Genomic DNA, 27,631 nt, shown 5'->3' with positions numbered 1-27,631 from the left:
CATATGACTGATGCTAGTTAGAAGATGTTTGGCAACATTCTCCTGCCCTAATTAAATGGCATGGTGTCCCAAATAAACAGAGGGAATCCCAGCTATTTTCTTATTTATTGTTGTCATAGATAAGTGGCTGCCCTGATTAACTGATGGTCCAATTAACCAGAATCCACTGTATATATTTCTTATTGCATTTTCTAGTTTTTATTATTATGCATTGCAATGTTCTGCTGCTGCAAAACAACAAATTTCACAATGTATGCCAGGTTCTGATTCCGTGCTTTCCTAATTGTGTGGAATGTGTTCCAGAACCATGAGATGAGCACTCCCTGGAGTTTGAAACTGCTCACAAATTCCACTACTGTGTCTCCAATATACAGAGGGATGTGAGTGGTGTGAGTTCTCCTGAAGTCGATAACCATCTCCTTTGTCTTTTTGACATTGAAGAAGAGTTTATTTGCCTGACACCAGGCCTTGAGCTCTTCCACCTCCTCTCAGTAGGCAGTCTCATAGTTGTTGGTGATGAGTCCCACGATTGTTGTGTCAGAGGTGAACCTGACAATCTGATTACTCAGGTGTTTGGCTGGGCAGCCATGTGTGAGCAGAGTGTACAGCAATGGACTCGGGTGCACTCGAGTTTAGGTTGATGAGGAGGGAGGAGTGCTGGTGCATCCTCACCATATGAGGACTGTTGGTTAGGAAGTACAACGTGTTGTTGTTCAGCCACATTTTGGTGAACACCAGAATGCAGCATTTCTAATCTCTTTCTGTGTGTTCATTCTCAGTCAGTGCATCAATTTTATTAACTAGTGCCTGGTTGGGTAAGATCTCAGCCTAGCCAGTGCCCTGGACAGCTCGCTGCCACCGGCTCTGCTGTCTGTAGAATCCCGAGTCTATTGAGCATCGCTATTAACTCTGCTGTTGACGGATTAAATGTAACTTTGTCTAAGAGTTCAGTAGTGCTGTATTTGTGGAGCTTTGGTTGACTGAAATCCCTGACTAGAAACTTTGAAAGTCTAGGAACTTAAAACTAGCAACACTTTTGAGAGCTGAGGAAGTCATTGTGTTTCTGTGAGCTGCTACGATATGAATTATACGAAGGAGAGGAGAGGGTGGCGAGACCAGGTCTTTATTCCTTGGAATGTCGGAGAATAAGGAACAACCTTACAGAATGTTTAAAATTATGAGGGGCATAGAAAAGGCGCCTGGTAACAATATTTTCTCAGAGGTAAGGAAGTCCAAAACTAGAGTGAGAGGGGAAAGATTTAAAAGGGACCTGAGGGGCAACTTCTCCAGACACGAAGAGCATTTTGAGTGAGTTGCCAGAGGAAGTGGTTGAGGCAGGTTCAAATGTAACAATTAAGATACATTTGGATAGGTGCAGGGAGAGTTATGGCCCAGAAGGATATGAGCCAAATGCAGGAAATTGGGACAGCCTGGGTGGTCCTTGTGGTTAGAATCGACTGGATGGGCTGAAGAGCCTGCATTCATGCTGTGTTGCTTTGAGTCTCAGTAGCCTAAGGAACTTCATAGAAGGAGCATTATATAACAATGAAATCATGAAGAAATATTAGAGCAGATGCCAAAATCTTGGTGAAATAGGAATTTCTTAGAGAGCAAAAAATGTAAAAAAAATGCAGAGGGTTAAGGTTGGGAAGCTGAGGGAAGCATTGTGTATGGTGGGGTGATTAGCACCACTTCACATAAAGCCCACACCCTGTCTCCACTTCATGCATAAAGCACCATAGGAATTCAAATATCCCATTCATTCTTCATCTATGGAAATAAATAAACAGCCAAAGCCTCAGGCCGAGATCCCTGAAGAAAGGTCTCGGCCGGAAACGTCGACTGTTTATTGATTTCCAAATGCTGCCTGACCTGCTGAGTTCCTAGAACTGCTCACAAAACTCCAAATGATGTCTCACCAGTGCCTCATGAGTCCGGTATGGGACAAGCAGAGGCAATGCAGCGGGGCCCGAGAGTGAGGAAAGACGCGAGGTTTTGATTGATTTCAGTGCCGGGCGGAAATGGGAAGGTTGAGTACATGCCAATTTGAGGCAGTGGGGCCTGGGCTCGTGAGCATATTGAAATGGCAGGGCCCAGGTCGGACAATGGGGAACAACCCAAGGTTTGGGTGATTAAAGCACTGGGCCAGATTGAAAAGGTCAGGGTGCTGGCGACGGAGGTGAGGGAGAGTCCAGTTCAGCTCATTGCTCTGCAAGGTTCACTCGTCTCTGTGCTGAATAGAGGCTGTGGTCTGAAACTAATGGGGCTCCGGAAATGGCTGCAGTAATGATTGGCTTTGTAGCTGTGGACTCAATTCTGAATGTTATTTGTACACTTTGATTGTTTGCATGATTTTGGGCTTTTTTGCTGCACATTGGGTGCTTGACTGTCTTCTTTTAAATGGGTTCTATCGGGTCTCTTTGTTCCGTGCTTGCCTGCAAGAAGATGAATCTCAAGGTTGTGTATATATGTAACATACATACTTTAATAATAAATGTACTTTGAACTATGAATAAAATGGATTTATATCACAACTGTAAAGCATTTTGAAGGTATTTTTTTCTGTTTAAGAATTAATCAATGCAAGACCAAATTTGTCTCCTCTGCAGCTGTCAGGTGGAAGCATAATTTAGGCCTTTTAGTTTTCCTATCATGTTTTTTGAGAGCTTTCTCTACTGGTGCCAAGTACACGTTAATACTTAGAATCATCTCTCCCACTGATTTGACTTTCACCATCAATATCATGTCATTTTATTTTTAAATCACCTGAAATAAGCATTTCCCTTGATTATCACTGATCATTTTAAAAATTATTTAATGGATAGATGAACTGATCTCATCTTCTGGAAATATTTTCATCAACTTACTCTCAAAACAGAAGTTATTCCATGAGATTTTTGAGCCATGTCAACTGAGGGATGAGCACTTCCGTGAATATTTTAAATTATCTGGAACAGTACGAAGCCTGGTGTAAATAGTTTTACTTACCAATAATAGATGCAAACTTATTCCTTGGCTTAGTTTGAAGTGAATCAATGCTCTGCTGAGCACTGAAGAGCATATAACTATTACATTGCAAAAGTTTGCAAGAAAAGGAAATTATAATTGTTAATTTATGTAAACAGCTAGCATAAATCATTTGGCAGATTAGAAAGTCAAACTAATTTAAATTTAACGTTGAAAAATCTAGTCAAACCATTGTGACAGTGAATTCATAAAACTAAATCTTTAGAGAGAACAGCAAAATAACTTTTTTTTAAGATCTGCATCAACTGGTGCAATTTATGCCAGTAGGTAAACTGTAAACAATGAAATAATCTTTATCAAGCATTTATCAGTTTGAATAACAACACCTGAACTGTTATTAAAAAGCTTGGTAGCTGGAAGTTCACTGCCTCTTGTCAGAATAGTAGAACATTGGCTTGTGCCGTGGTAGGACGTTATTACAGCACGGGGCATCGGAGATGGAGTTCAAATCCGACGTCATCAGTCGATGACATCCTTCCTGCGACTGTGTGGGTTTTCTCCGAGTGCTTTGGTTTCTTCCCACAGTCCAAAAATGTATCGGATAATAGGTGAATTGGTCAATGTAAACAGTCCCATGATTAGGGTAGGGTTAAATCAGGGTTTGCTGGGTGGCATAGTTCAAAGGGTCTGAAAGGCCAATACCATGCTGTATCTCAATAAATAAACAAACAACAGAGGCCTCTTGAGAATGTAAAAATACAGCCATTTCAGAAGACGATCCTAGAACTGAACCTCATTCTGACTAGAGTTGCTTCAGTGCATTTTGATTTGAACTTAATTGCAAAGCAAATCATCTTAAAAATAACTGAAAAAAATGTTCTTTCACTCCATTTAAAACAATAGATGAAAGAATAAACCTTGTCAGTTTTGATATCACAGCTGCACATAAATTTTATCTATATGCCCTAAAACAGTACAATATTTCTGTGCAGCAGGGTAATATTTGACATTAATATTAATGAAGTACAAATTGACAAGATTTGTTGTGCTTTAAACTAGATTAACACCCATTAGCCAAATCATTAACTTCGATTTTATTAAACAGTCGTGAAAGGAAACACGAAGGCCTTTGGTCCTTAGCGATAATATAATTTTGAAGATCTTCAAATTACCTCATGTTTTATGAAGTAATTACCTCATAAAAAGACCTCATATTTGGTCTTTAGCCATATCATAATATTGAGGATTTACACTATGGTGAACACTCACTTTGACCATTATTCTTTCTAACCCATTGAAAAGGTTCCAATTTTAATTCTGGTATTTTCAATGTTTTTCTTGCATTTTCTTACATATACTACTTAGTGACATTATCTCCCACTGTGCACCAACTGTACTGGTTAAAAGGCTGATTTACTTAATAGGAATCCGTCCTGCTGATCTCCTTAATTTGCCATACAGATATATTAGTGCATTCTTTCAGAAGACAGAATAAATTTAAATACTTCTTGTGATTACTTACACAAAGAAAAAAAATCACAAGAACTGCAAACTCGGTATCAATGTATGACTTATGTTGTACAGAGGAACCTTATTCCCTTGGCCGTTATTTCATAATGTCCCTCCAAACTGTCATTGTTTGAAATAAATGGCTTGATTCATGTCATTGAAAGTACAAATTGGTAAAGAAAACAGATGGCTCAGAAGGAAGTTAATCTTTGATTCCCTCCCTCCAGCCTCAGGGATCTGTGATATTTTGTGTATGATGGAGGCTCTGAGCCTTTCCACAGCCAAGGGCTTGTTGATGGATTTCTCCGCATGATGCACTTGCACTAGAATCCTTTCCAACAACAGCTCTTGCATTTATTATTATAGCACCCTAAAGACTGTGAAGCACAACAACTACAAACTGCAATGGATTGTGAGGATGGCTGAGAGAATCTCTTCTCACCCCTCCCCCTGCACTTCCTCATTCCAGGACAGATACCAGAAGCACTGCATTCACAGAGTCTTCTGCATTGTGAAAAAACCCTCCCATCGCCTGATTGGACATAGTCAGAATGGTGATCTTAAGGCTTTAACTCTTTGAGGCTTCAGCAAAGAGAGGCTTCACTCAGAGAAAGAAAAACTCAAGTTATTTCCTTTTCTTTTTTATATCTACTCAGCTAGGTAGAGATGCCAGGCAGGATAGTGCAATGCTGCTCTTGCGGAATGTGGGAAGGCAGGGAGACCGCCAGTATCCTTGACAACTACAGCTGTGAGAAGTGCATCCAGCAGCAGGTTCTAACAATCTGTGTTAAGGAGTTGGAGCTGGAACTAGATGGACTCGGGAGGCTGAAGGAGATAGGACATATAGAGAGGTAGTTACACCCAAGGTGCAGGACAGAGGAAACTGGGTGACAGTCAGAAAGGGGAAAGGGGTTAAGGAGCCAATGCAGAGTACCCCTATTGCCATCCCCCTCAATCACTTTGGATACTGTCGGGAGACGACCTAACAGAGGAAAGTCACAGTGGTCGTGTCTCTGGCACTGAGTCTGCCTCTGTGACTCAGGCGGGAAGGAGGAAGAAGAAGCATACTGTGGTGATAGGAGATTTGTTAGTAGGGGGAATGGACAGGAGGTTCTATGGGCGAGCATAAGATTCCCAGATGGTATGTTGCCTCCCGGGTGCCAGGGTCCGGTATATCTTGGGTCGAGTCCTCAGCATTCTTAAGTGGAAGGGTGAACAGCTAGAAGTCATGGTCCATGTAGATACCAATGACATGGGTAGGACTAGTGACGAGGCTCTGCATAGGAAGTTCAGGGAGTCAATTGCTATGGTAAAGGGCAGGGCCTCCTGGTTTGTGATCTCAGGATTGCTATTCATGCCACGTGCTAGTGAGGCCAGACCTAGGAAGATTATACAGTTAAATACGTGGCTAGGGAGGCAGGGCAGAATAATTTTGGATCATTGGACTCTCTTCTAGAGAAGCTAAAACCTGTACAGAAGTGACATTATGTACCTGAATTAGAGGGAGACTAATATCCTAGTGGGAAGAAGTTTTAATAATGCTGCATGCTGGGGTTTAAGCTGGAGTTGCAGGAGGATGGGAACCAGAGTGCCAGAACAGTTTGTGGAGAGGTTGTGGAGGCAGATGTTAGTAAGACCTCAGAACTCAGACAAAGTTAGAAATCAAAAGATTGAGCATGGTGCAACAAAGTCGAAAAGGGTGACTACTGGACTGAAGGTGTTGTATCAGAATGTGCTCAGTATACAGAATAATGTAGATGAACTTGCAGCACAGTTGTCAATTGGCGTATATGATGTAGGCATCATGGAATCATGGCTGAAAGATTGTAGCTGGGAGCTTAACGTCCAAGGAGACACATTGTATTGAAAGGATAGGGAGGAAGGCAGTGGGTCCGGGGGGGGGGGCATTGCCCTGTTGGTAAAAAATGAAATCAAATAATTAGAAAGGGGTGACATAGGGTCGGAAACTGTTGAATCATTGTGGATAGAGCTAAGGAACTACAAGAGTAAAAAGACCCTGATTAGAGTTGTATACAGACCCCAGAAACAGTGGTGAGGATGTTGCCTACAAATTACAACATGAGATAGAAAATGCATGCCAAAAGGGCAATGTTACGATAGTCATGGGGCACTTTAAATGCAGGTTGACTGGAAAAATCAGGTTGGTGCTGGATTCCAGGGGGGGAAATTCCAAGAGGGTCTACGAAATGGCTTTTTAGAGCAGCTTGTGGTTGAGCCACTAAACGATCAACTATTCTGGACTAGGTGTTGTGCAATGAACCAGAATTGATTAGAGAGTTAAAGGTAAAAGAACCCTTGGCGGCAAGTGATCATAATGCAACCCGAACTTTCAGAAGGTGAAGCTAAGGTCAGATATTGAAGTATTACAGTGGAGTAAAGGGAATTACAGAGGCATGACAGAGGAGCTGGCCAGACTTGATTGGAAAAGAACACTGGCAGGGATGATGGCAGAGCAGCAATAGATGGAATTTCTGGAAGCAATTTGAAAGGCACAGGATATATACATCTCAAAGAGGAAGAAGTATTCTAAAGGAAATATGACACAACTATGGTTAATAAGAAAATTCAAAGCAAGCATAAAACCCAAAGAGAGAGCATATAGGAGTTCAACATTTACTGTGAAGTTAGGGGGTTTGGAAGCTTTTAAAAACCAACAGAAGGCAACTAAAAGTAAGCTAGCCAATAATATTAGCAACACACATCAAAGTTGCTGGTGAACGCAGCAGGCCAGGCAGCATCTCTAGGAAGAGGTACTGTCGACGTTTCGGGCCGAGACCCTTGGTCAGGACTAACTGAAGGAAGAGCTAGTAAGAGATTTGAAAGTTGGAGGGGGAGGGGGAGATCCAAAATGATAGGAGAAGACAGGAGGGGGAGGGATGGAGCCAAGAGCTGGACAGGTGATTGGCAAAAGGGATATGAGAAGATCATGGGACAGGAGGAGGCCCGGGGAGAAAGAAAAAGGGGAGGGGGGAAAACCCCAGAGAATGGGCAAGGGGTATAGTCAGAAGGACAGAGGGAGAAAAAGGAGAGAGAAAAAAAGAATGTGTGTATATAAATAAATAACGGATGAGGTACGAGGGGGAGGTGGGGTAGTAGTGGAAGTTTGAGAAGTCAATGTTCATGCCATCAGGTTGGAGGCTACCCAGACGGAATATAAGGTGTTGTTCCTTCAACCTGAGTGTGGCTTCATCTTTACAGTAGAGGAGGCTGTGGATAGACATGTCAGAATGGGAATGGGATGTGGAATTAAAATGTGTGGCCACTGGGAGATCCTGCTTTCTCTGGCAGACAGAGCGTAGATGTTCAGCAAAGCGGTCTCCCAGTCTGCGTCGGGTCTCGCCAATATATAGAAGGCCACATCGGGAGCACCGGACGCAGTATATCACCCCAGTCGACTCACAAATGAAGTGTTGCCTCACCTGGAAGGACTGTCTGGGGCCCTGAATGGTGGTAAGGGAGGAAGTGTAAGGGCATGTGTAGCACTTGTTCTGCTTATAAGGATAAGTACCAGGAGGGAGATCGCTGAGAAGGGATGCGGGGGACGAATGGACAAGGGAGTTGCGTAGGGAGCGATCCCTGCGGAAAGCAGAGGGGGGGAGGGAAAGATGTGCTTAGTGGTGGGATCCCGTTGGAGGTGGCGGAAGTTATGGAGAATATTATGTTGGACCCAGAAGCTGGTGGGGTGGTAGGTGAGGACAAGGGGAACTCTATTGCTAGTGGGATGGCAGCAGGATGGAGTGAGAGCAGATGTGCGTGAAATGGGGGAGATGCGTTTGAGAGCAGAGTTGATGGTGAAGGAAGGGAAGCCACTTTCTTTTAAAAAGGAGGACATCTCCCTCGTCCTGGAATGAAAAGCCTCATCCTGAGAGCAGATGCGGCAGAGACAGAGGAATTGCGAGAAGGGGATGGCATTTTTGCAAGAGACAGAGTGAGAAGAGGAATAGTCCAGATAGCTGTGAGAGTCAGTAGCCTTATAGTAGACATCAGTAGATAAGCTGTCTCCAGAGATAGAGACAGAAAGATCTAGAAAGGGGAGGGAGGTGTCAGAAATTGACCAGGTAAACTTGAGGGCAGAGTGAAAGTTGGAGGCAAAGTTAATGAAGTCAACCAGCTCAGCATGTGTGCAGGAAGCAGCACCAATGCAGTCGTTGATATAGCGAAGGAAAAGTGGGGGACAGATACCAGAATAGATTTGGAACATAGATTGTTCCACAAAGCCAACAAAAAGGCAGGCATAGCTAGGCCCCATACGGGTGCCCATAGCTACACCTTTAGTTTGGAGGAAGTGGGAGGAGCCAAAGGAGAAATTATTAAGAGTAAGGACTAATTCCGCTAGACGGAGCAGAGTGGTGGTAGAGGGGAACTGGTTAGGTCTGGAATCCAAAAAGAAGCGGAGAGCTTTGAGACCTTCCTGATGGGGGATGGAAGTATATAGGGACTGGACATCCATGCTGAAAATAAAGCAGTGGGGGCCAGGGAACTTAAAATCATCGAAAAGTTTAAGAGCGTGAGAAGTGTCATGAACATAGGTAGGAAGGGAGGGAACGGGGGGGATAAAACCATGTCGAGGTATGCAGAAATGAGTTCGGTGGGGCAGGAGCAAGCTGAGACAATAGGTCTGCCAGGACAGGCAAGTTTGTGGATCTTGGGTAGGAGGTAGAAACGGAAAGTGCGGGGTGTGTGAACTATAAGGTTGGTAGTGGTGGATGGGAGATCCCCTGAGCGGATAAAGACGGTGATGTTTTGGGAGACAATGGCCTGGTGCTCCTTAGTGGGGTCACCATCGAGGGGTAAATAAGAGGAGGTATCTGCGAGTTGTCGCTGTGCCTCGGCAAGGTAGAGGTCAGTACGCCAGACTACAGCAGCACCGCCCTTATCGGCAGGTTTTATAGTAAGGTTAGGATTAGTGCAGAGGGAATGGACAGCGGAGCGTTCGGAAGGAGTGAGGTTGGAATGGGAACAAGGGGTGGTGAAGTCGAGACGGTTGATGTCCCGTCGGCAGTTAGCAACAAAGAGATCCAGAGCAAGCGGGGTGTCCATGAAGAGGAGGAAGGTTGAAGACGGGAGAAGGGATCATCGGTGTGGGTGGAAGAGTCTTTGCTGAAGAAGAAGGCTCGGAGACAGAGTCGGCAGAAGAAGAGATCCGCGCCATGGCACACACGGAACTCGCTGAGGTGTGGGCGAAGGGGGACAAAGGTGAGGCCCTTACTGAGAACAGAGCGTTCTGCCTCAGACAGTTGAAGGTCAGAGGGGATGATAAAGACCCAGCAGGGATGACAGCTGTGATCAGAGGGGGGAGGGTTAGGGAGGCTGGGGGTGTCTGTCTTCTCCTATCATTTTGGATCTCCCCCTCCCCCTCCCACTTCCAAATCTCTTGCTAGCTCTTCTTTCAGTTAGTCCTGCCAAAGGGTCTTGGCCTGAAACATCGACTGTACCTCTTCCTAGAGATGCTGCCTGGTCTGCTGTGTTCACCAGCAACTTTGATGTATGTTGCTTGAATTTCCAGCATCTGCAGAATTCCTCGTGTTAGCCAATAATATTAAAGGGGATACCAAAAGTTTCTTCAGATACATAAAATGTAAAAGGGAGGCAAGAGTGGATATTGGACTGCTGGAAAACTACGCTGGAGAGGTTGTAATGGGGACAATAGAATAGGGGATGAACAGAATAACTATTTTGCATCAGTCTTCGCTGTGGAAGACACAAGCAGTACGATGGATGTTCCAGGTATCAGGGGGCATAAAGTGTGTGAAGTTATCATAACTAGAGAGAAAGTTCTTGGGAAACTGAAAGGTCTGAAGGTAGATAAGTCAGCTGGATCAGATGGTAAACACTCCAGAGTTCTGAAAAAGTTGACTGAAGAGATCATAGAGGTATTAGTAATGATTTTTCAAGAAGCACTAGATTTTGGAATGGTTACAGAAGACTGGAAAATTGCAAATGTCATTCCACTCTTCAAGAAGGGAGGGAGGCAGAACAAAGGGAACTGTTGGTAGTTAGTCTGACCTCAGTGGTTGGGAAGATGTTGGAGTCGATTATTAAGAATGAGGTGTCAGGGTACTTGGAGGTACATAATAAAATAGGCTGTAGTCAGTATGGTTTCCTCAAGAACAAATCTGTTGGCATTCTTTGAAGAAATAACAAGCAGAATTGACAAGGGAAGAGGGAATTGGGAGACCTTGTGCAGGATTTCCTTAAGGTTAATTTGTAGGTTGAGTCAGTGGTGAGGAAGGCAAATGGAATGTTAGCATTCATTTCAAGAGAACTAGAATATAAAAGCAAGGATGCACTGTTAGACTGGATTACAGCTTCTTCTCCTAGGCTATGAGACTTCTGAAAACCCTGCTTCCACCCAGTACACATTACGTTTGACAGTGCCAGTAGTATTATACTGTTATATATTTAACAAAATTTATACCAAACAAAATTTGACACCAAGGTACATGCGATAGTATTGGAACAGGTTACTCAAAAGTTTATAAAGAGCTATATTCAGGAGCATCTCAAGTGGGGAAAGAGGCAAGAGGATGTAAAACTTAATGGAAGAAATTTCAAAACCTGGGGTGTAAAAACTCAGGTAACAGCACCAGCGAAGAAAGCCATGTTTCCTCAGAAGGGTGGATCCATGCTCTTCAGAGATTTCAATGTCTAGGATATAAACTCATTCTGTAACACCTCTACAAATAGAAATAATCAGTAGTTTTACTTCCCAGAACTCTTCCAAAGCTATAAGCTGGTAAATTCAGATTTCTGAGTGAAAGCCCTGAGACATTTTCAGGACAGTACTATAATCACTGATCCATGCTTGATGATTTGCTCTTAGATGGTCCAGCAGTGAATTGATGTTTCAATTTGATACACTGCCCTTAAGGTACAGACTGGATTTAAAAAAAGATGCAGCAAAGGCTTTTTGTGCCAATCACTGTCCAGTCACCATAGTGACTGATTCACGTATAAGGCTGTTAGTGGGAGCTCAGAACTGGATTTGGCTATACCATCTCTGACAGTGAAATTGTGCTCCAAAATATAAAGGTTTGAAATTTTCTGTGAAGAAAGTAATCAGTTCTGGGTGAAACTGCAAACAGCTGGCAGGAGGCACTGGAATCCCACTCTACTCCTCATGAACAGAAAGACCAATCTCTTTCATCCCTCTGACTTCATTCTAATATTGGAAACATCATAAAGATCTACGATAGCTCCGAAAGCCTGCAGTAACACAATAATTGCATGGGCAAATCTACACACTAAACTTTTGCCAGTTAGACCAAGTCAGGTTCAGCAACTCTATTCACTTCAAGGGAGTGAAACAGTTCCTGGTGAAAGTGCATCTGATAATTTGCATTATTTAAATTGAGTTCATTTAAATCTACTTGCTTTCAAATGTTAAAGTGCTTAGTTTCATTTGTTTATATATTTTAATTTTTAAAACAGCGTGACTTTTAGTTTTGAATATTTCTAACATGCATGTAAGGTCAACTTCCTCTATAGCTCCTGCAGTCAGTACAGCCTGGGGGAGTGGTCTATCTCATTCTCAAGGCATTTCTATGTGAGTTACCTTGCTCAGTCAGATCATAGTCAACTTCAGGGTACAGAATTTGAATGATCAGACATGACCTGAACTGCCCATTCAAAAAGAGACTAGGATTTCTGCATGGTCAGACAAATAGAATTGAAATGAGTATCTTTCTTCACCTAGAGCATAGCGAATCTTTGGAATTCTTTGCCCATGTTGGATTTGGAAGCTGAATATATTTTAGATAGAGATCAATAGAGTTTTGGATATTAAGGGAATCTAGGGATGTGGGGTTTGTATAAGAAAGTTTCACTGAGGTAAAAGACCTCATGATGTTATTGAACAATGGAGCAAGAAAAGGCACCATTTTGCCCCATTACTGCTTCTATTTCTTGCATTTTATTCTTTAAGAGTCGTATCAGGGAACTGTTCACATGGAGAACATATACATCTATGAAATAATGAGACAACAGAGGACAGTTAAGATATACAGTTCTTTGACAAATATTATTCATTGTGCCATGTTAATTATAAACATGTCACTGTTGGGGGCATTGGGAGCAAGGGTGGACCCAAATGCAAGACACATCTTGTGAGGTTAATTACATTGAGTTTATTGTTTGATACCAGGAGAGCCAAGCAGGAGCAGGAATAGCAAACTGGACAAGGACTCAGGACTACGACTAGGCTGGGACTAGGGGTCTGGGCTTGGACTTGGAATTGGGTCCCAGAACTAGCGGCGACATGAAGAGGCTAGGGTTATGGACTCCGAGCCAGAGACTGGGCAAGGACCCAATACCTGGGTCTTGCCTCGGGCTCGGACCCCAGAACCAGGCATGGACATGACATGGGCTAGGGAGAGGAGGAACATGGAAAAACAGAGCCTCGGTCTCGGGAGAGCAGGTACATGGAACCATGGATACATACACAAAACAGGAGTCAGGACCCCTCCTTGGGTACAGGACATAGGGCCGGGACTCACACACAGAACAGAGAGCCGGGATCCCTCTTTGGGTACAGGACATAGGGCCGGGACTAATGTCCCCCCGCGGGGCAACGGCAAGACAGCCTGACTTACCCCATGGAGGCAAGGACAAGACACGGCAATGCATGACCCCCCTGCGGGGCAACGGCAAGACAGCCAGCCCTACCCCACGGAGGCGAGGACAAGACAAGACCAACACGAAAGAACACCAGACAGTACCTATCTAGCTCCGGCGATAGAACTAGACTGAGGTGCAGGCAAGGGCTGCAGACGAGGGCTAGAGGTGAGAGGGGCAGAGAAGGGATTCAGACAGAGGGGTAGGACAGGAATCACAGACCGCCAGGGCCAGGACTTGACTCGGAACTTGGATGCCGCCAGGGACGGGACTTGACTCGACTCGGTACTTGGATGCCACCAGGGCTAGGACTTGACTTGGTACTTGGATGCCGCCAGGGCCGGGACTTGACTCGGTACTTGGATGCCACCAGGGACAGGACTTGACTTGGTACTTGAATGCCCCCAGATCCAGGACTTGGCTTGGTACCTTCGGGTAGTGGCAAGGTCTGGACTCGTCTCGGGAACAGTAGACAACGGTTCTTGATTCCCTCCGGCGGGTTACCTGATGGACCCACCTCGGTGAGGAAACTTTGCAGGCTTGCTTCGGCGAGGTAACTTGACAGGGTTGCTCCAGTGAGGAACGGTGAATTACCGGCACTCACTTTGGGCGGAGACTAGGCTTGCTCCGGCCAGATGACATTGGCACGCCGTACCTTTGGTGACTTTGCAGATGCTCACGCGCCAAACAGCTGAAAGCCGGAGACTATAAACTATCGGTTCAGCCGAGAGTAAATTGCCTCTAATCACCAAGGCCAAGGGACACGGGAAAACAGGGAACCAAAGGGAAACAAGGAGTCAACGGTCCGGATCGTAACATAAACAAAGTAAATTTAAAGAGACCCCGATCCGGACCATGACAAAACATAAGGATGTGACCTATATTATTGATGTAAGATTGATAATCTTATGATTAATGCTTGTAAGAAGGAGCATTTGCCAATGGGAAAGCCCAGATGAAATTGTAATGAACAATCTTGTAGACTTTCCTGGTTATTTCAGCACTATCTTATTCATCCATCTGATCATATTGCTATCCTAAATAGGAAATTACTTAATAAACAAGCTATAACACCTTTGGCGGAGTCTACTGCACAGTGAGATTTAAGGATTTATTTGGATAACTGATTAGCCCATGCTTCTTTGCTGATCAGAACCAGTGTGTTCTCAAGTCCTCTATTTAGAGTACCTTCACTCACTTAGCGCATATGCCTTCACTTCACAAACATGCACTAAGAAATGATCACAGCTCACCTAACTGGGTTGTCTGAAAATCTGTGTGAGAGTCAGAGGGGTTGAGGCTGGATGGGAAAAGTCAAGATGATTAACGTCCCCTCAGCAGTTAGAAATGAAAAGATTGAGAGAGAGTATCTGCATATTTGTCGATCTTTATACAGTATGTACATTTTCCATCCAAAATTTCAGCTTACTCTGTTTCTTGCTGCTTAAATTAGCAACTCTATTACCACCTATTTCAGGATGTCTCGGTGCTTGCACATTATGTCGATTATACCAGAAATGCTCGATTTAACAGATCTTTAGGGAGTCACTTAACTGTAGTCAGCACCTGCCTTTTGCTATCTTTAGATTTTTGTTGTTAATAAAGATGAGAGAAAGAAACAAAAACATACTAAAGAGTTTTAAATGATATAATGAAAGATAAAACACTTGCCTCAAAATTGGAATCAAATGGAACATTTGAACCTTTTTCTCTAGTTTAGAGAAGCAAAAGGAATTGTTTTGTGTGTGTTTTGAATGTTTGGGCCCATATGCTCTGAAGACTTGCGATTAGGAAGTTGGATTAGTCAATTCAATGTGATTCACACCAAAGTGGATCTCTTTTCCCCATCACAGCTCCAGGACATGATACTGTTACCAACATGGGCAATGGGTAAATCTGACTTATTTTGGATTAAAAAATCATAATCTAATACTTTAGTTGTTAACTCACAGTTAAACAAGAGCAAATCAGACTCTGACTTTGTATCCATCTATCACTCTTATCATTTTATGAACCTATCAATTTGTCCCTCAGCATCCAATGCTCCAAAGAAAACAACCCAAGGTTGTCCAACTCTCCTTATAGCTAATACACTTCAACCTAGGCAACATTCTGGTGAACCTCATCTACAACTTCGTAAAAGTCTCCACATCTGAATTATTAATTATGAATTTCCACTTCAAATGTGCCCAATGACTTGGCCCCTACAGCTGTCTGTGACAATAAATTCCAAAGATTCACTACTCTCTGTCTGAATAAATTCCTCCTCATTTCTGTTCTAAAAGAATGTCCTTGTATTCTAAGGCTGTACCCTCTGGTCCTAGACTTCCCACTTCTAGGAAACATCCTCTCCATCCTCTTGGCCTTTCAATATTCTATAGTTTCAATATGATCCTACTTCATGCTTCTAAATCAGGGTTTCCCAACAGGGGATCCATGGACCCCTCAGTTAAACTAGGGGTCCATGGCATAAAAGAAGGTTGGGAGCCCCTGTTCTAAACTCCAGAAAGTATAGGCCCAGAGCCCTCAAATGCTCCTCATCTGTTAACCCTTTCATTCCTGGAATCATTCTCGTGAACCTCCTCTGGACGCTCTCTAATGTCAGCGCATCTTTCAGATAAGGGACCCAAAACTGCTCAAAGTATTTCCAAGTGTGGTCTCACTAATGCCTTATAACGCCTCAGCAACACATTTTTGCTCTTATATTCTAGTTCTCTTGGAATGAATGTTAACATTGCATTTGCCTTCCTTACAGCTGACTCAACCTGCAAGTTGGGAGGTCAAATATAACAAGAAAGTTTAGAGTAAATTGCGGGACCCTTAGAAGCATTGATATACAGAAAAATTCTGAGATGAAAGACTCTCGCTCCCTGAAAGTGGCAACACAAGTAGATCAGGTGGTACAGAGGGCACATGACATGGTTGCCTTCATTAGTCTGGATGTTGAATATGAAAGTTGTAGCCATATAAAACTTTTTGAGTCGAGGTATAGATTACCTTCTAAATAGGGAATGAATTCAGAAATCAGCTGTGCAAAGGGACTTGTGAATTCTAGTGCAGGATTCTCAAAAAGTTAACTTGCATGCTGAATTGGTGGTAAGGAAGGCAAGTGCAACGTTAGCACTGATTTTGAGAGGACTAGAATATAAAAGCAAGAATGTAATGCTGAGGCTTTATAGGGCATTGGTCAGATTGAATTTGGAGTATTGTGAGTAGTTTTGGGCCCCATATCAAAGCAAGGATGTGCTGGCAAGGGACCAGAGGTGGTTTAAGGGAATGATTCTGGAAATGAAATTGATGGCTCTGGCTTGTACCTGCTGGAATTTGGAAGAATGAGGGGGGATCCCATGGAAACCAACTGAATATTACCTCCCAGAGACAATTGAGACAACACATTTACTTGCACCAGCTTAAAAAGATGAGCTAATAAAAGTTAATAAAGTTAATAAATAGAGAGTGGGAGAGTGGGCATAGAGAGGACGTTTTCAATAGCGCCCCTGTCCAAATAGTACAGCCTCAGAATACAAGGGCATCTCTTTAGCCAGAGCGTGGTGAGCCTGTGAAATCCATAGCCGCTGAGAGCTGTCATTGGATATATTTGAAGGGGAGGTTGATGTGTTCTTGACTAGAAAACGTTACTGGGAGAACAGAGGAGTATAAGGTTGAGAGCAAAAAATAAATCAGCCATAATCGAATAGTGGAGCGGACTCGATGGGCTGAATTGTCTAATTCTGCTCCTAAGTCTCATGGTCTTTATGGATGTAACATGACAAACAATATCATATTGATTCTCTCAGTAATACCTCTGCCTCGGGCAAATTTATAGTGGTAATTAGCCTAAGAAGAAGAATGTTTTGGTGATATGGGAGGAAATTGGAACATACCAGTAAAATTCATACAGTAAGAGGGAGAGCATGTAAACTCCACACAGACAGTACTGTAGTGGGAAAAATAAACCATGGGTTGCTGGATCTGTAATACCCCAGCACTACCTGCTGCACCCTAAAATTTTCTTGTCAGATATTTCCACTTTGCTCAGTCTCTCACCACCTCTGAAAGCTTTTCTAATTCGATGTTCTCATCTGCTCTGCATCCTGCACTTCTGTAATGTGCCATCAGGCATTCTGATACTACAAAGGCCACACAGAAGAGTAAATGCCTGTTTCAACAGGTTCCAATTTCATTCTAAACATCTTCAAGGGAACATAGACAAACCTGGCTGTGACTGCTGTGACAAAGAGCTCCTATTTGATTGCTTATTCACAGATTGTCGATCGTGGCTCATAGACGTCAGATAGTGTGAGGCAATGACATCATTCAGCTTCTTCTGGGCAATCAAGAATTCATTGGAGCGTTTTGCTATCTGATAATAAAAACCAATAATAAACAGCTTTTAAAATGAAAATCAAAAAATAAAGATGCTGGAAATCTGAAATTTAAAAAATTATATAAAATGCTGAAAGGTCTTTGACCTGTAAGATTTAATATTTATCTTTTTACAAACATTGCCTGAGCTGCTGAGTGCTTCTAGCATTTTCTGTTCATGCTTTTAAAATGTTGATTGGACATGATCCAGAAAAGAAAATTATTTTTTTCTGACATAATACGTTCCATTAAAATATATTTCCCAACTATATAAAACTGCATCGGAATAATTTTCTGTTTGAAAATGTGAATGAAATTTAGAAAAATTATAGTGGCAATTAGGTTTATGCAAAGTTATATTTCACAACCTCCTGGGTATATGACAAGTAGCAACATATGAGTGAGTTTAGACAGATACTCCAATATTTGGTTATCTTCTTTTCTTTTAAGGGAAATCGAGAAGAAACTCAGTATAATCTATACACATGGAATTTCATCACTCTGAATGTCTCAATAGGTAAACATTAACCTTTCAGAGACAGCTGAGGCAACACATTCACTGAAACCAGCTCATAAGGATGAACTCATGTAAGTTAATAAATTCAGGATGTTAGCTTAGAGTGGATGGACAAACTAATCACATTACTTTATAAATATTTGTAGAAGCCAATCCCAAGTACATCTCATTAAATTGTATCAACCTCTGACATTGGTCCCAGCCATTGATTTAAAATCAAGCCAAATGATTGTGACATCCCAGAATTGTTTTCATTCATATTTTCAATTAATTTGACCTATAGTTATTCTGTCACCTACTTCTATAGTTAAAGCACAACTCTTTCTGACCTTTAGAGGTGACAAGAAATTTTCTTTGTACCTTAGAGAGTTATCCAGCCGTCATTTCCATTGTCTGAGATGAATTTTAAAAATTAATGTCCCATATAGGAAAAGGAGCAAAATGCTTAATATTCCTTACCTCTTTTGAAAAATTTGCAACCATTTCTCCTTCCTTTTTAGTACATTCTTGAATTTGTTTTCTTTCTTTAAAGCCTCTGTAATTACTTTGAATTTTCACTGCTGCTTGGTCTTCATCCCCTATGGCTGTGCCAGGCTGTATACTGGACCCTTTATCTGACTCTTTACTGGTAAGTATTTCTTTTCGTGGTTGAAGTGATATTCCTCTTTCCACAGTTTTACCCGGCATCTTGTTCCCTTGTATCTCATTCCCTGCTCTGTTCATAGTGTGTACTTTTTCATGATGTTCCTGTGGAGATTTTCCAATATTTTTTCTTCGTTCAGGAAGCTTTCCCTCATTCTCCAGACGTTTTCTCTCTCGGTGCCCACGGAAGTTGCTCTGAATGACTTTTGCAGCATTGTCCTCATCACCCTCTGCACTGGTTGCACTTGTGGCCTGACCTGACGGTACCTTTAACTCCCTTTTCTGGCTCCCTGTGGATTGTTGACTGCCTTCTTTCTGAGAGGATCTTTTTGCTGAATCTCCTTGCATCTCTTTGCCATTCACATCAGATCTACTGTGTTGTTTTTCATGTAGATTTTTTGCATCATGTATTCTAATCATAATAAAAAGGAAAATCTTACTCTGGGATTTTTTGAACAAGAATTATTAAAACAATTGTCATATACAAATACCTCATAAAGAATTTCTTTGAGATAGTTAGATGAGTCTTTTTGAGTTGCGTGTACAGGGAATATTAGTACTTTCTGCATTTCCTTTCAGACAACAACATTGAATTACATTGATGACATTAACACTTATTAAATTGATTGTTTTTTTTAGCATTGGTAACAATCATTAATTCCCAACATCACCAGAGTTAATTTGAGACACAAAGCGGATGGGAAGGACTATATGAATTTGTCTTTAAATTTATTTTTGACATTGGAATGTGTGGTTTCCATCAGTTGTGACACAGTGACAGTGACACAGTGCTGCCACCTCACAGCTCTAAAGATGTGGGTTCAATCCCAGCTTCCGATGTGTCTGTGTGGAGTTTGCATGTTCTCTCTAAGGTCATGTGGGTTTCGTCCCAGTGTCAGTGGTTAATTGTCTCCTGTAAAGTTCCATCTAGTGCATGCTAGAGGAAGAAGTGTTAAAGAGGAGTCAGTGGGCGTGTAGAGAGAGAAGGGGTAACAGGAGAATAAGTAGGAGATAGGTTGATGGGAGCCAGGCTGAATGGTTCTTTAATTTGATATAATAAGTAAGTTGTTGATACGCATGTTGAGAAATTAGATTTTACTCTCTATCTGTGGATGAATCATGCTACATATATCACCTATACCTAATTTTATCACTCAAAAAATGTATAGAACTGGACAAGAGTGCGTGGGCACATTCTGCATGTCAAGTCATGTGCGGAAACAGAACTTGCATTGTTTTATCATCAAGTCAGCTAGATGTTTCAACTTGATCATGGACAAGGATAGATCTGGTCCTAGGGTTGAGGTTCTTAACTGGAAGAAGGCCAAATTTGAAGAAATGAGAAAGGATCTAAAAAGCGTGGATTAGGACAGGTTGTTCTCTGGCATGGATGTGATCGGTAGGTGGGAAGCCTTCAAAGCAGAAATTTTGAGAGTGCAGAATTTGTATGTTCCTGTCAGGATTAAAGGCAAGGTGAATAGGAATAAGGAACCTTGGTTCTCAAGGGATATTGCAACTCTGATAAAGAAGAAGAGGGAGTTGTATGACGTGTATAGGAAGCAAGGAGTAAATAAGGTGCTTGAGGAGTATAAGAAGTGCAAGAAAATACTTAAGAAAGAAATCGGGAGGGCTAAAAGAAGACATGAGGTTGCCTTGGCAGTCAAAGTGAAGGATAACCCAAAGAGCTTTTACAGGTATATTAAGAGCAAAAGGATTGTAAGGGATAAAATTGGTCCTCTTGAAGATCAGAGTGGTCGGCTATGTGCGGAACCAAAGGAAATGGGGGAGATCTTAAATAGTTTTTTCTGCATCTGTATTTACTAAGGAAACTAGCATGAAGTCTATGGAATTAAGGGAAACAAGTAGTGAGATCATGGAAACTGTACAGATTGAAAAGGAGGAGGTGCTTGCTGTCTTGAGGAAAATTAAAGTGGATAAATCCCTGGGACCTCACAGGGTGTTCCCTCGGACCTTGAAGGAGACTAGTGTTGAAATTGCAGCGGCCCTGGCTGAACTATTTAAAATGTCGCTGTCTACAGTTGAGGTGCCAGAGGATTGGAGAGTGGCTCATGTTGTTCCGTTGTTTAAAAAAGGATCGAAAAGTAATCCGAGAAATTATAGGCCAGTAAGTTTAACGTCGGTAGTAGGTAAGATATTGGAGGGAGTACTAAGAGACAGAATCTACAAGCATTTGGATAGACAGGGACTTATTAGGGAGAGTCAACATGGCTTTGTGCGTGGTAGGTCATGTTTGACCAATCTATTGGAGTTTTTCGAGGAGGTTACCAGGAAAGTGGATGAAGGGAAGGCAGTGGATATTGTCTACATGGAATTCAGTAAGGCCTTTGACAAGGTCCCGCATGGGAGGTTAGTTAGGAAAATTCAGTCGCTAGGTATACATGGAGAGGTGGTAAATTGGATTAGACATTAGCTCAATGGAAGAAGCCAAAGAGTGGTAGTAGAGAATTGCTTCTCCGAGTGGAGGCCTGTGACTAGTGGTGTGCCACAGGGATCAGTACTGGGTCCATTGTTATTTGTCATCTATATCAATGATCTGGATGATAATGTGGTAAATTGGGTCAGCAAGTTTGCTGATGATACAAAGATTGGAGGTGTAGTAGACAGTGAGGACGGTTTTCAGAGCCTGCAGAGGGACTTGGACCAGCTGGAAAAATGGGCTGAGAAATGGCAGATGGAGTTTAATACTGACAAGTGTGAGGTATTGCACGTTGGAAGGACAAACCAACGTGGAACATACAGGGTTAATGGTAAGGCACTGAGGAGTGCAGTGGAACAGAGGGATCTGAGAATACAGATACAAAATTCCCTAAAAGTGGCGTCACAGGTAGATAGGGTCATAAAGAGAGCTTTTGGTACATTGGCCTTTAGTAATCAAAGTATTGAGTATAAGAGCTGGAATGTTATGATGAGGTTGTATAAGGCATTGGTGAGGCTGAATCTGGAGTATTGGGTTCAGTTTTGGTCACCAAATTACAGGAAGGATATAAATAAGGTTGAAAGAGTGCAGAGAAGGTTTACAAGAATGTCGCTGGGACTTGAGAAACTCAGTTACAGAGAAAGGTTGAATAGGTTGGGACTTTATTCCCTGGAGCGTAGAAGAATGAGGGGAGATTTGATAGAGGTATATAAAATTATGATGGGTATAGATAGAGTGAATGCAAGCAGGCTTTTTCCACTGAGGCAAGGGGAGAAAAAAACCAGAGGACATGGGTTAAGGGTGAGGGGGGAAAAGTTTAAAGGGAACATTAGTGGGGGCTTCTTCACACAGAGAGTGGTGGGAGTATGGAATGAGCTGCCAGACGAGGTGGTAAATGCGGGTTCTTTTTTAACATTTAAGAATAAATTGGACAGATACATGGATGGGAGGTGTATGGAGGGATATGGTCCGTGTGCAGGTCAGTGGGACTAGGCAGAAAATGGTTCGGCACAGCCAAGAAGGGCCAACAGGCCTGTTTCTGGGCTGTAGTTTCTATGGTTTCTATGTTAAGGCAAATAGATCTAGCTCAGCTAGGCAAATGGTTGGCATGGATGAGCTGGGCCGAAAGACCTGTTTTCCATGCTGTTTGACCCTATGACTCTAGCTATGACGAAAGAATAAGTTTAAAATAATACAAAATCAAAAGAGCTTTAAAAGATGGAATTTAAAATTAGCTGAAAGGGAAGAGCCAATCAACATAGAAGATACTGTTTTATTTGCTCTGGTTTTGGAGGATGTGTCCCTTCTTTTTGGGGATTCTATCTTCAGTTGTGGTTTGGCTGACTTGAATGTGATTGTAATGGAAGGCTTCCAGAAAGATCTATGTTCTAAAATTCATCCTTTGGTTTCCCTCCATGGTAATCTCAGGATTCTAAAGCATTCCAGGAGATCACACCAATTCTCTGCAATAAGGTTCAACAGAGACATCAGAGTGTTTTCCATTTCAACACACAATAAATTGAAATGTAGAGAAATGCAAGAAAATGCAAATTAATTGCATACTGCTGTACAAATTCAAATTTTACTCCAAAGAATTCAAGTTTCTCTTGTTTTCTTTTTAATTACACAACTCACGTTGGCTCTTTCAGAGCCTTTCTATCCATGTGCCCTCTGTAGTGGGCCTGGATTTTAACTGCCGCGTTCTTCTGTTCTTCCAGCATCTCCCTGATTACTTTTCGGCTCAGGTATCCTCTTGCAGCTGTTCAAATAAATAAATGATAAATATTCATAATGTAAAATTAATGTCCATCTTCTTGTTTTGTTTCTTTGATATCTATGTGCATTTTGAAAGATACTTGATGGGACCATGCAGGACTGCTGACGTTTACTTTCACCCAGCAGCAGAAAGCGCAGGACTCCCATGCACCCTGGTGTAGTAACAGTAAGATAGAGAGGTGTGGAAAAAAGGCTGAGTGGTCTTTTGGTGCTGATAAAAAGAGACTGCAGATGCTGGAATCTGGGGCAAAGGAAAGAAATGAGTTGCTGGAGAAACTCAGCAGGTCAGGAAGTATCTCTGAAGGGAAAATGACAGTAGAATTTAAGGGCAAAATCCTTCATCCAGGCCTGAGAGTCCAGATGAAGAGCCTGGACCTGAAACAGCAACTGTCCATTACCCTGCACAGGTGCTACACAGCTGAGTACACAGAATATAGAACACAGCACAGTACAGAACCTTCTCTAAAATCAGTCTAACTCTTTCCTCTTTTATAGCCCTCCATTTTACTTTCATCTATGTGCCTATCTTAAAGCTTCTTAAATGTCACTAACATATCTGCCTCTACCACTAGCCCTCAGAGTGAGCTCCACACACCTATCTCTTTCTGTGTAAAGAAAAATTACTCTAACATTCCCCCTATACTTTCCTCCAATCACCTTAAAATTATGCCCCCTTTTATTCACCACTTCTGCCCTGGCTAAAAGTTTTTGTCTGTCTACTCAATCTATGTCTCTTATCATTGTGTACCCCTTTATCAAATCACCCTCTCATCCATCTTTGCCCAAAAGAGAAAAGCCCTAGCTCATTCAACTTTCCTCATAAAACATGTACTCTAATCCAGACAGCATCCTGGTAAATCTTCTCTACATTCTCTCTATCTTTTCCATATGCTTCCAATAATGAGGCAACCAGAATTGAACACAATACTTCAAGTGTGGTCTAACCAGAGTTTTATAGAGCTGCAACATTACCTCATAGCTCTTGAACTCAATCCCCTGAATAACGGAGATCAACATTTCCTATGTCTTCTTAACCATCCTGAAGAAGGTACTCAGCCTGAAATGTTGACTATCTCCTCATTTCCATAGATGATTCCTGACCTGCTGAGTCTCACCAACATTTTGTGCGTGCTGCTTTGGATTCTAGCATCTGTAGACTTTCTTCTGTTTTATTCTTACCCATCCTATTAACTGGAGAAGCAACTTTGAGGGATCTATGGATGTGGACTCCAGGATCCTTCTGTTCCTTCACACTGCTAAGAATTCTATCATTAACCTTGTACTCTGTCTTCAAGTTCGACCTTCCAAAGTGTATCACTTCACAGTTTTCTGGATTAAACTCCATCTGCCACTTCTCAGACCAGATCTTTATTCTATCAAAGTCCCATTATGAGTTCGTCCAACAACTCATTTTTCTCTTACTCAAGAGCAGTTACAGCCCCAAAAATTTATTATACCTGCATCACAAATATTAAAATTTTATGTAAAATTCCTTACCGGCTTGAAGTTTTATTATTGATTCCTCTAATTTCTGTTTCTCAGCTGCAATGTCCTTCCTCACTTTGTGTCCTCTATACGCTGAGAGAAAGCAACAATTTAGTCTTCCTTCTGAAAAATTTTATTGTTAATGTGATGAATTCATCTTTAGCTGTTCACATACACATTGAAGTTCCTTGAATTTTGCTCTCAAGTATGTGATAATGCATTTGATTATTTTAAAATGTGGCTGTAAATTTAGGCTGTAAAATGATGGACCAAATATTTTGGAACTTGGCTTTTTTTTTCATCCTTGAAATGTATATACTTGAAATATTCATTTGCCTGTTACTTCCACAGGTGCTGACTGACTTGCTGTATATTTTGTTTCCTGTTTGCTTTGAGCGCTCTCATATCAGATACGGTGCTGCTAGCTTTACTGAGTAAATTTCCCCTTTCCTGGAACTGGCACAAACCCTTTGCTTCCAATCTTAAAAAAATAAATCTTGTTATTTTCTGAAACTTCATTTTACTTTTGCACCATGCTAGTCATTCCATAACTTCTGTAAGTGTGATTCCAAGTATCAAAATAGCTTCATACATTTGTCAATGTCACGTATTGTACAGAGAGGGAAACCTCAACTTATGTGGTTTCTCAGGCAGCCTAAAGCCTCTACAGCCAATGAAGTACTTCTCAAGAGCAGTCACTTTTTTAATAGAGGTCCTGCAAATGTGCGATCAGTAAATGTTGAGATAGGCAGCATCTGTGGTAAGGGAAACAGTTCACATTTTAGGTTAGAAACCACATGTTAGAACCTTGAAAAAAAGAAAATGTTAGTTTTTGTAACAAAATGAAGATTGGCAAGGGATGGGTAGAACGAAGGGAGTATCTTTGACAAGGTAAGACCAAATGCATTAATGTCAATGTCGAAGTAGCTATTAGTTCCAGGTTACGTTTCCTTCTATATGTTATGTGTTGTTAATAACAATGTTGTGGAACATGCCTAGTAGGCTCATATATCTAAGAAGAAAATGAAAAACTGATCAAAACTAATGACAGCCAAAATGGTCAGTTCTGACACAGATGGAAAGAAAGAGTAAGTTACCTAAAGTGGAGGGTTCTGTATTAGGTCTGGAATGTTATAACATGCCTAAATGGAAGATGAACTCTTGTTGCCCTAGCTTATGTTGAGCCTCATTGTAACTGTCAGAATGTCACAGATAGTAAGATGGATGGTGAATTAAAGTGGCAGGCAATCGGAGGTTTGGGATTACACGTGCAGTCTAATGGCAAGTGTCCACAAGGACCCCACTTAATTTGCATTTGGTTTCTCCAGCGGAGTGGAGGCTACAAGGTGAACACTGAATGTAGTACATTCGATTGGATGAAATGTGTGTGAACCACTGCTTCACCTGGAAAGGTGAGAAGGAAGAGGTGACAGGACAGGAGTTGTATCTCCTATGAACTGGTGAGTGATTTGTGGTGACAGAAGAGTGGACCAAGGAAAAATCCCTTCAAAATACTGAAAAGGAAGAGAAATGTGAGCCTGGTAGTGGAACATTGTCAGAGTTGATGGAAATTGCAAAGGATGATCCTTCTCTCGCCATCCTCCAATTTTCAGATTTCAAATGTCTAAATTAATTTGTTTAATTCAGGATGACCTGACAGAGGTATATAAGATCATGGGTGTCATAGACAAGGTAAAAATCCATAGGAGAAGGTGTAAAAACCAGAGGTGTGAGATTTAAAACAGGCCTTGTCACGCAAAAGGTCGAAGGTCTGTTTCCCTGCTGAATATAGAGTATGAAAATGTATGATCTGCATTGTGGTAGAAGGAAAAAAAGGCGTAGACTGTTTTCCCAATAAGAGAAAATTCAAAAATCACAGGTGCAAATGGATTGGGAACCCTCGTGCAGGTTTCCCTAAAGGTTGATTTGCAGGCTCAGTTGGTGGCAAGGAAGGCGATATTGGCTCTCAGTTTGAGAGGACGAGAATTTAAGAGCAAGGGTGTGATGCTGAGGCTTTATAAGGCATTGGTCAGACTGCGCCTGGAGTATGGTGAGCAGTTTTGGGCCCCTCAACTAGGAAAAGATGGGCTGGCATTGGAGAGGGTCCAGAGGAGGTTCACAAAAATGATTTTGGGAATGAGAGAGTGAAAGTATGAGGAGTGTTTGATGGCTCTGCATCTGTACACACTAGAGTTTAGAAGTTTGAGGGGGGATCTCATTGAAACCTATCGACTATTGCAAGTCCTAGATAGAATGGATGTGCTGAGGATGTTTCCTATAGTGGGTGAGCCTAGGACCAGATGGCACAGTCTCAGAATAGAGGAAAGTCCTCTTACAACAGAGATGAGAAGGAATTTCTTTAGCCAGAGGGTGGTTAATCTATGGAATTCATTGCCATGAATGGCTGTGGAAGCCAAGTCATTGAGTATATTTAAAGCGGAGGTTGATGGGTTCTTGGTTAGTCAGGGCATCAAATGTTATGGGGAGAGGGCAGGAGAACGAGGTTGTGAGGGATAATAAATCAGCCATGATGGAATGGCAGAGCAGACTTGATGGGCAGAGTGGCTTAATGCTGCTCCTATATCTTATAGTCTTATCATGTCAACAGGAGCCAAGTATCAGATTCTTATGGCAGTTGCATCAGAAAAGCAAAAGAACAGTTTTTGAACACTGCTCTGTTTATCTTAAATAAAATATGTTCAGAACAGAGTGCTGAAAAGGTGCAAAAACCATGCAGTGAACTGAAGAGATTGAATTAAATTTAAACGTGATATTTCAGGGGACAAAATAATGAAATTATATGTTATTAAACCTGAAGATGGAATGAAAAAGATGAAATAATATGCATCAGCAAGAACAATATGAGCTCTCTATATGTTTAATAAATAGAAACATAACTTTGATCAAATACATTTTGGTGATTATATTATATACTATAGAACATAGTAATCTGGTAAACCTTCACAGGATGTGACCATTGGTGACAAGGCTAATCCCTGAATATTGTACCTGGGAAGATATTAGTGAGCCACCTTCTTGAAGTGCCACAGTCTTTCTAGAGAAGGATCTCAAACAATGCTAATGTGCAAGGAGCTCCCCAGTTTAAGATTTTATTTTAAGATCAGCATTATTTGTCACATGTACATACAAATATTGAAACGTACAGTGAAATGTGACATTTGCTTCAATGACCCACACAGTCCAAATATGTGTCAGGACTGCAAGTGTCACCATGCTTCTGGCAGTAACAGAGCATGCCCATAACTTACTAACCTTAACCTGCACGTCTTTGGAATGTG

The 27,631-nt window shown here is 41.8% G+C and overlaps 1 protein-coding gene across 1 annotated transcript in view; it reads right to left on the bottom strand.

The window, feature by feature from the left end:
- The window catches only part of myo3a (myosin IIIA), a 437,289-nt gene that overhangs the window by 68,096 nt on the left and 341,562 nt on the right, over window positions 1-27,631 (bottom strand). Inside the window, exons 30-33 of the mRNA XM_063042509.1 lie at window positions 24,345-24,425; window positions 22,707-22,830; window positions 18,452-19,046; window positions 17,326-17,473 (exon numbers count right to left, since the gene is read on the bottom strand). Coding sequence (XP_062898579.1) covers window positions 17,326-17,473; window positions 18,452-19,046; window positions 22,707-22,830; window positions 24,345-24,425 — 948 coding nt within the window. The remainder of the gene's footprint in view (window positions 1-17,325; window positions 17,474-18,451; window positions 19,047-22,706; window positions 22,831-24,344; window positions 24,426-27,631) is intronic.

Source organism: Mobula hypostoma, chromosome 3 (assembly GCF_963921235.1).
Source record: "Mobula hypostoma chromosome 3, sMobHyp1.1, whole genome shotgun sequence".
Lineage (NCBI taxonomy): Eukaryota > Metazoa > Chordata > Chondrichthyes > Myliobatiformes > Myliobatidae > Mobula > Mobula hypostoma.
Note: the sequence above shows the minus strand (reverse complement) of the source record. Positions and strands in the feature narration are given on the sequence as shown.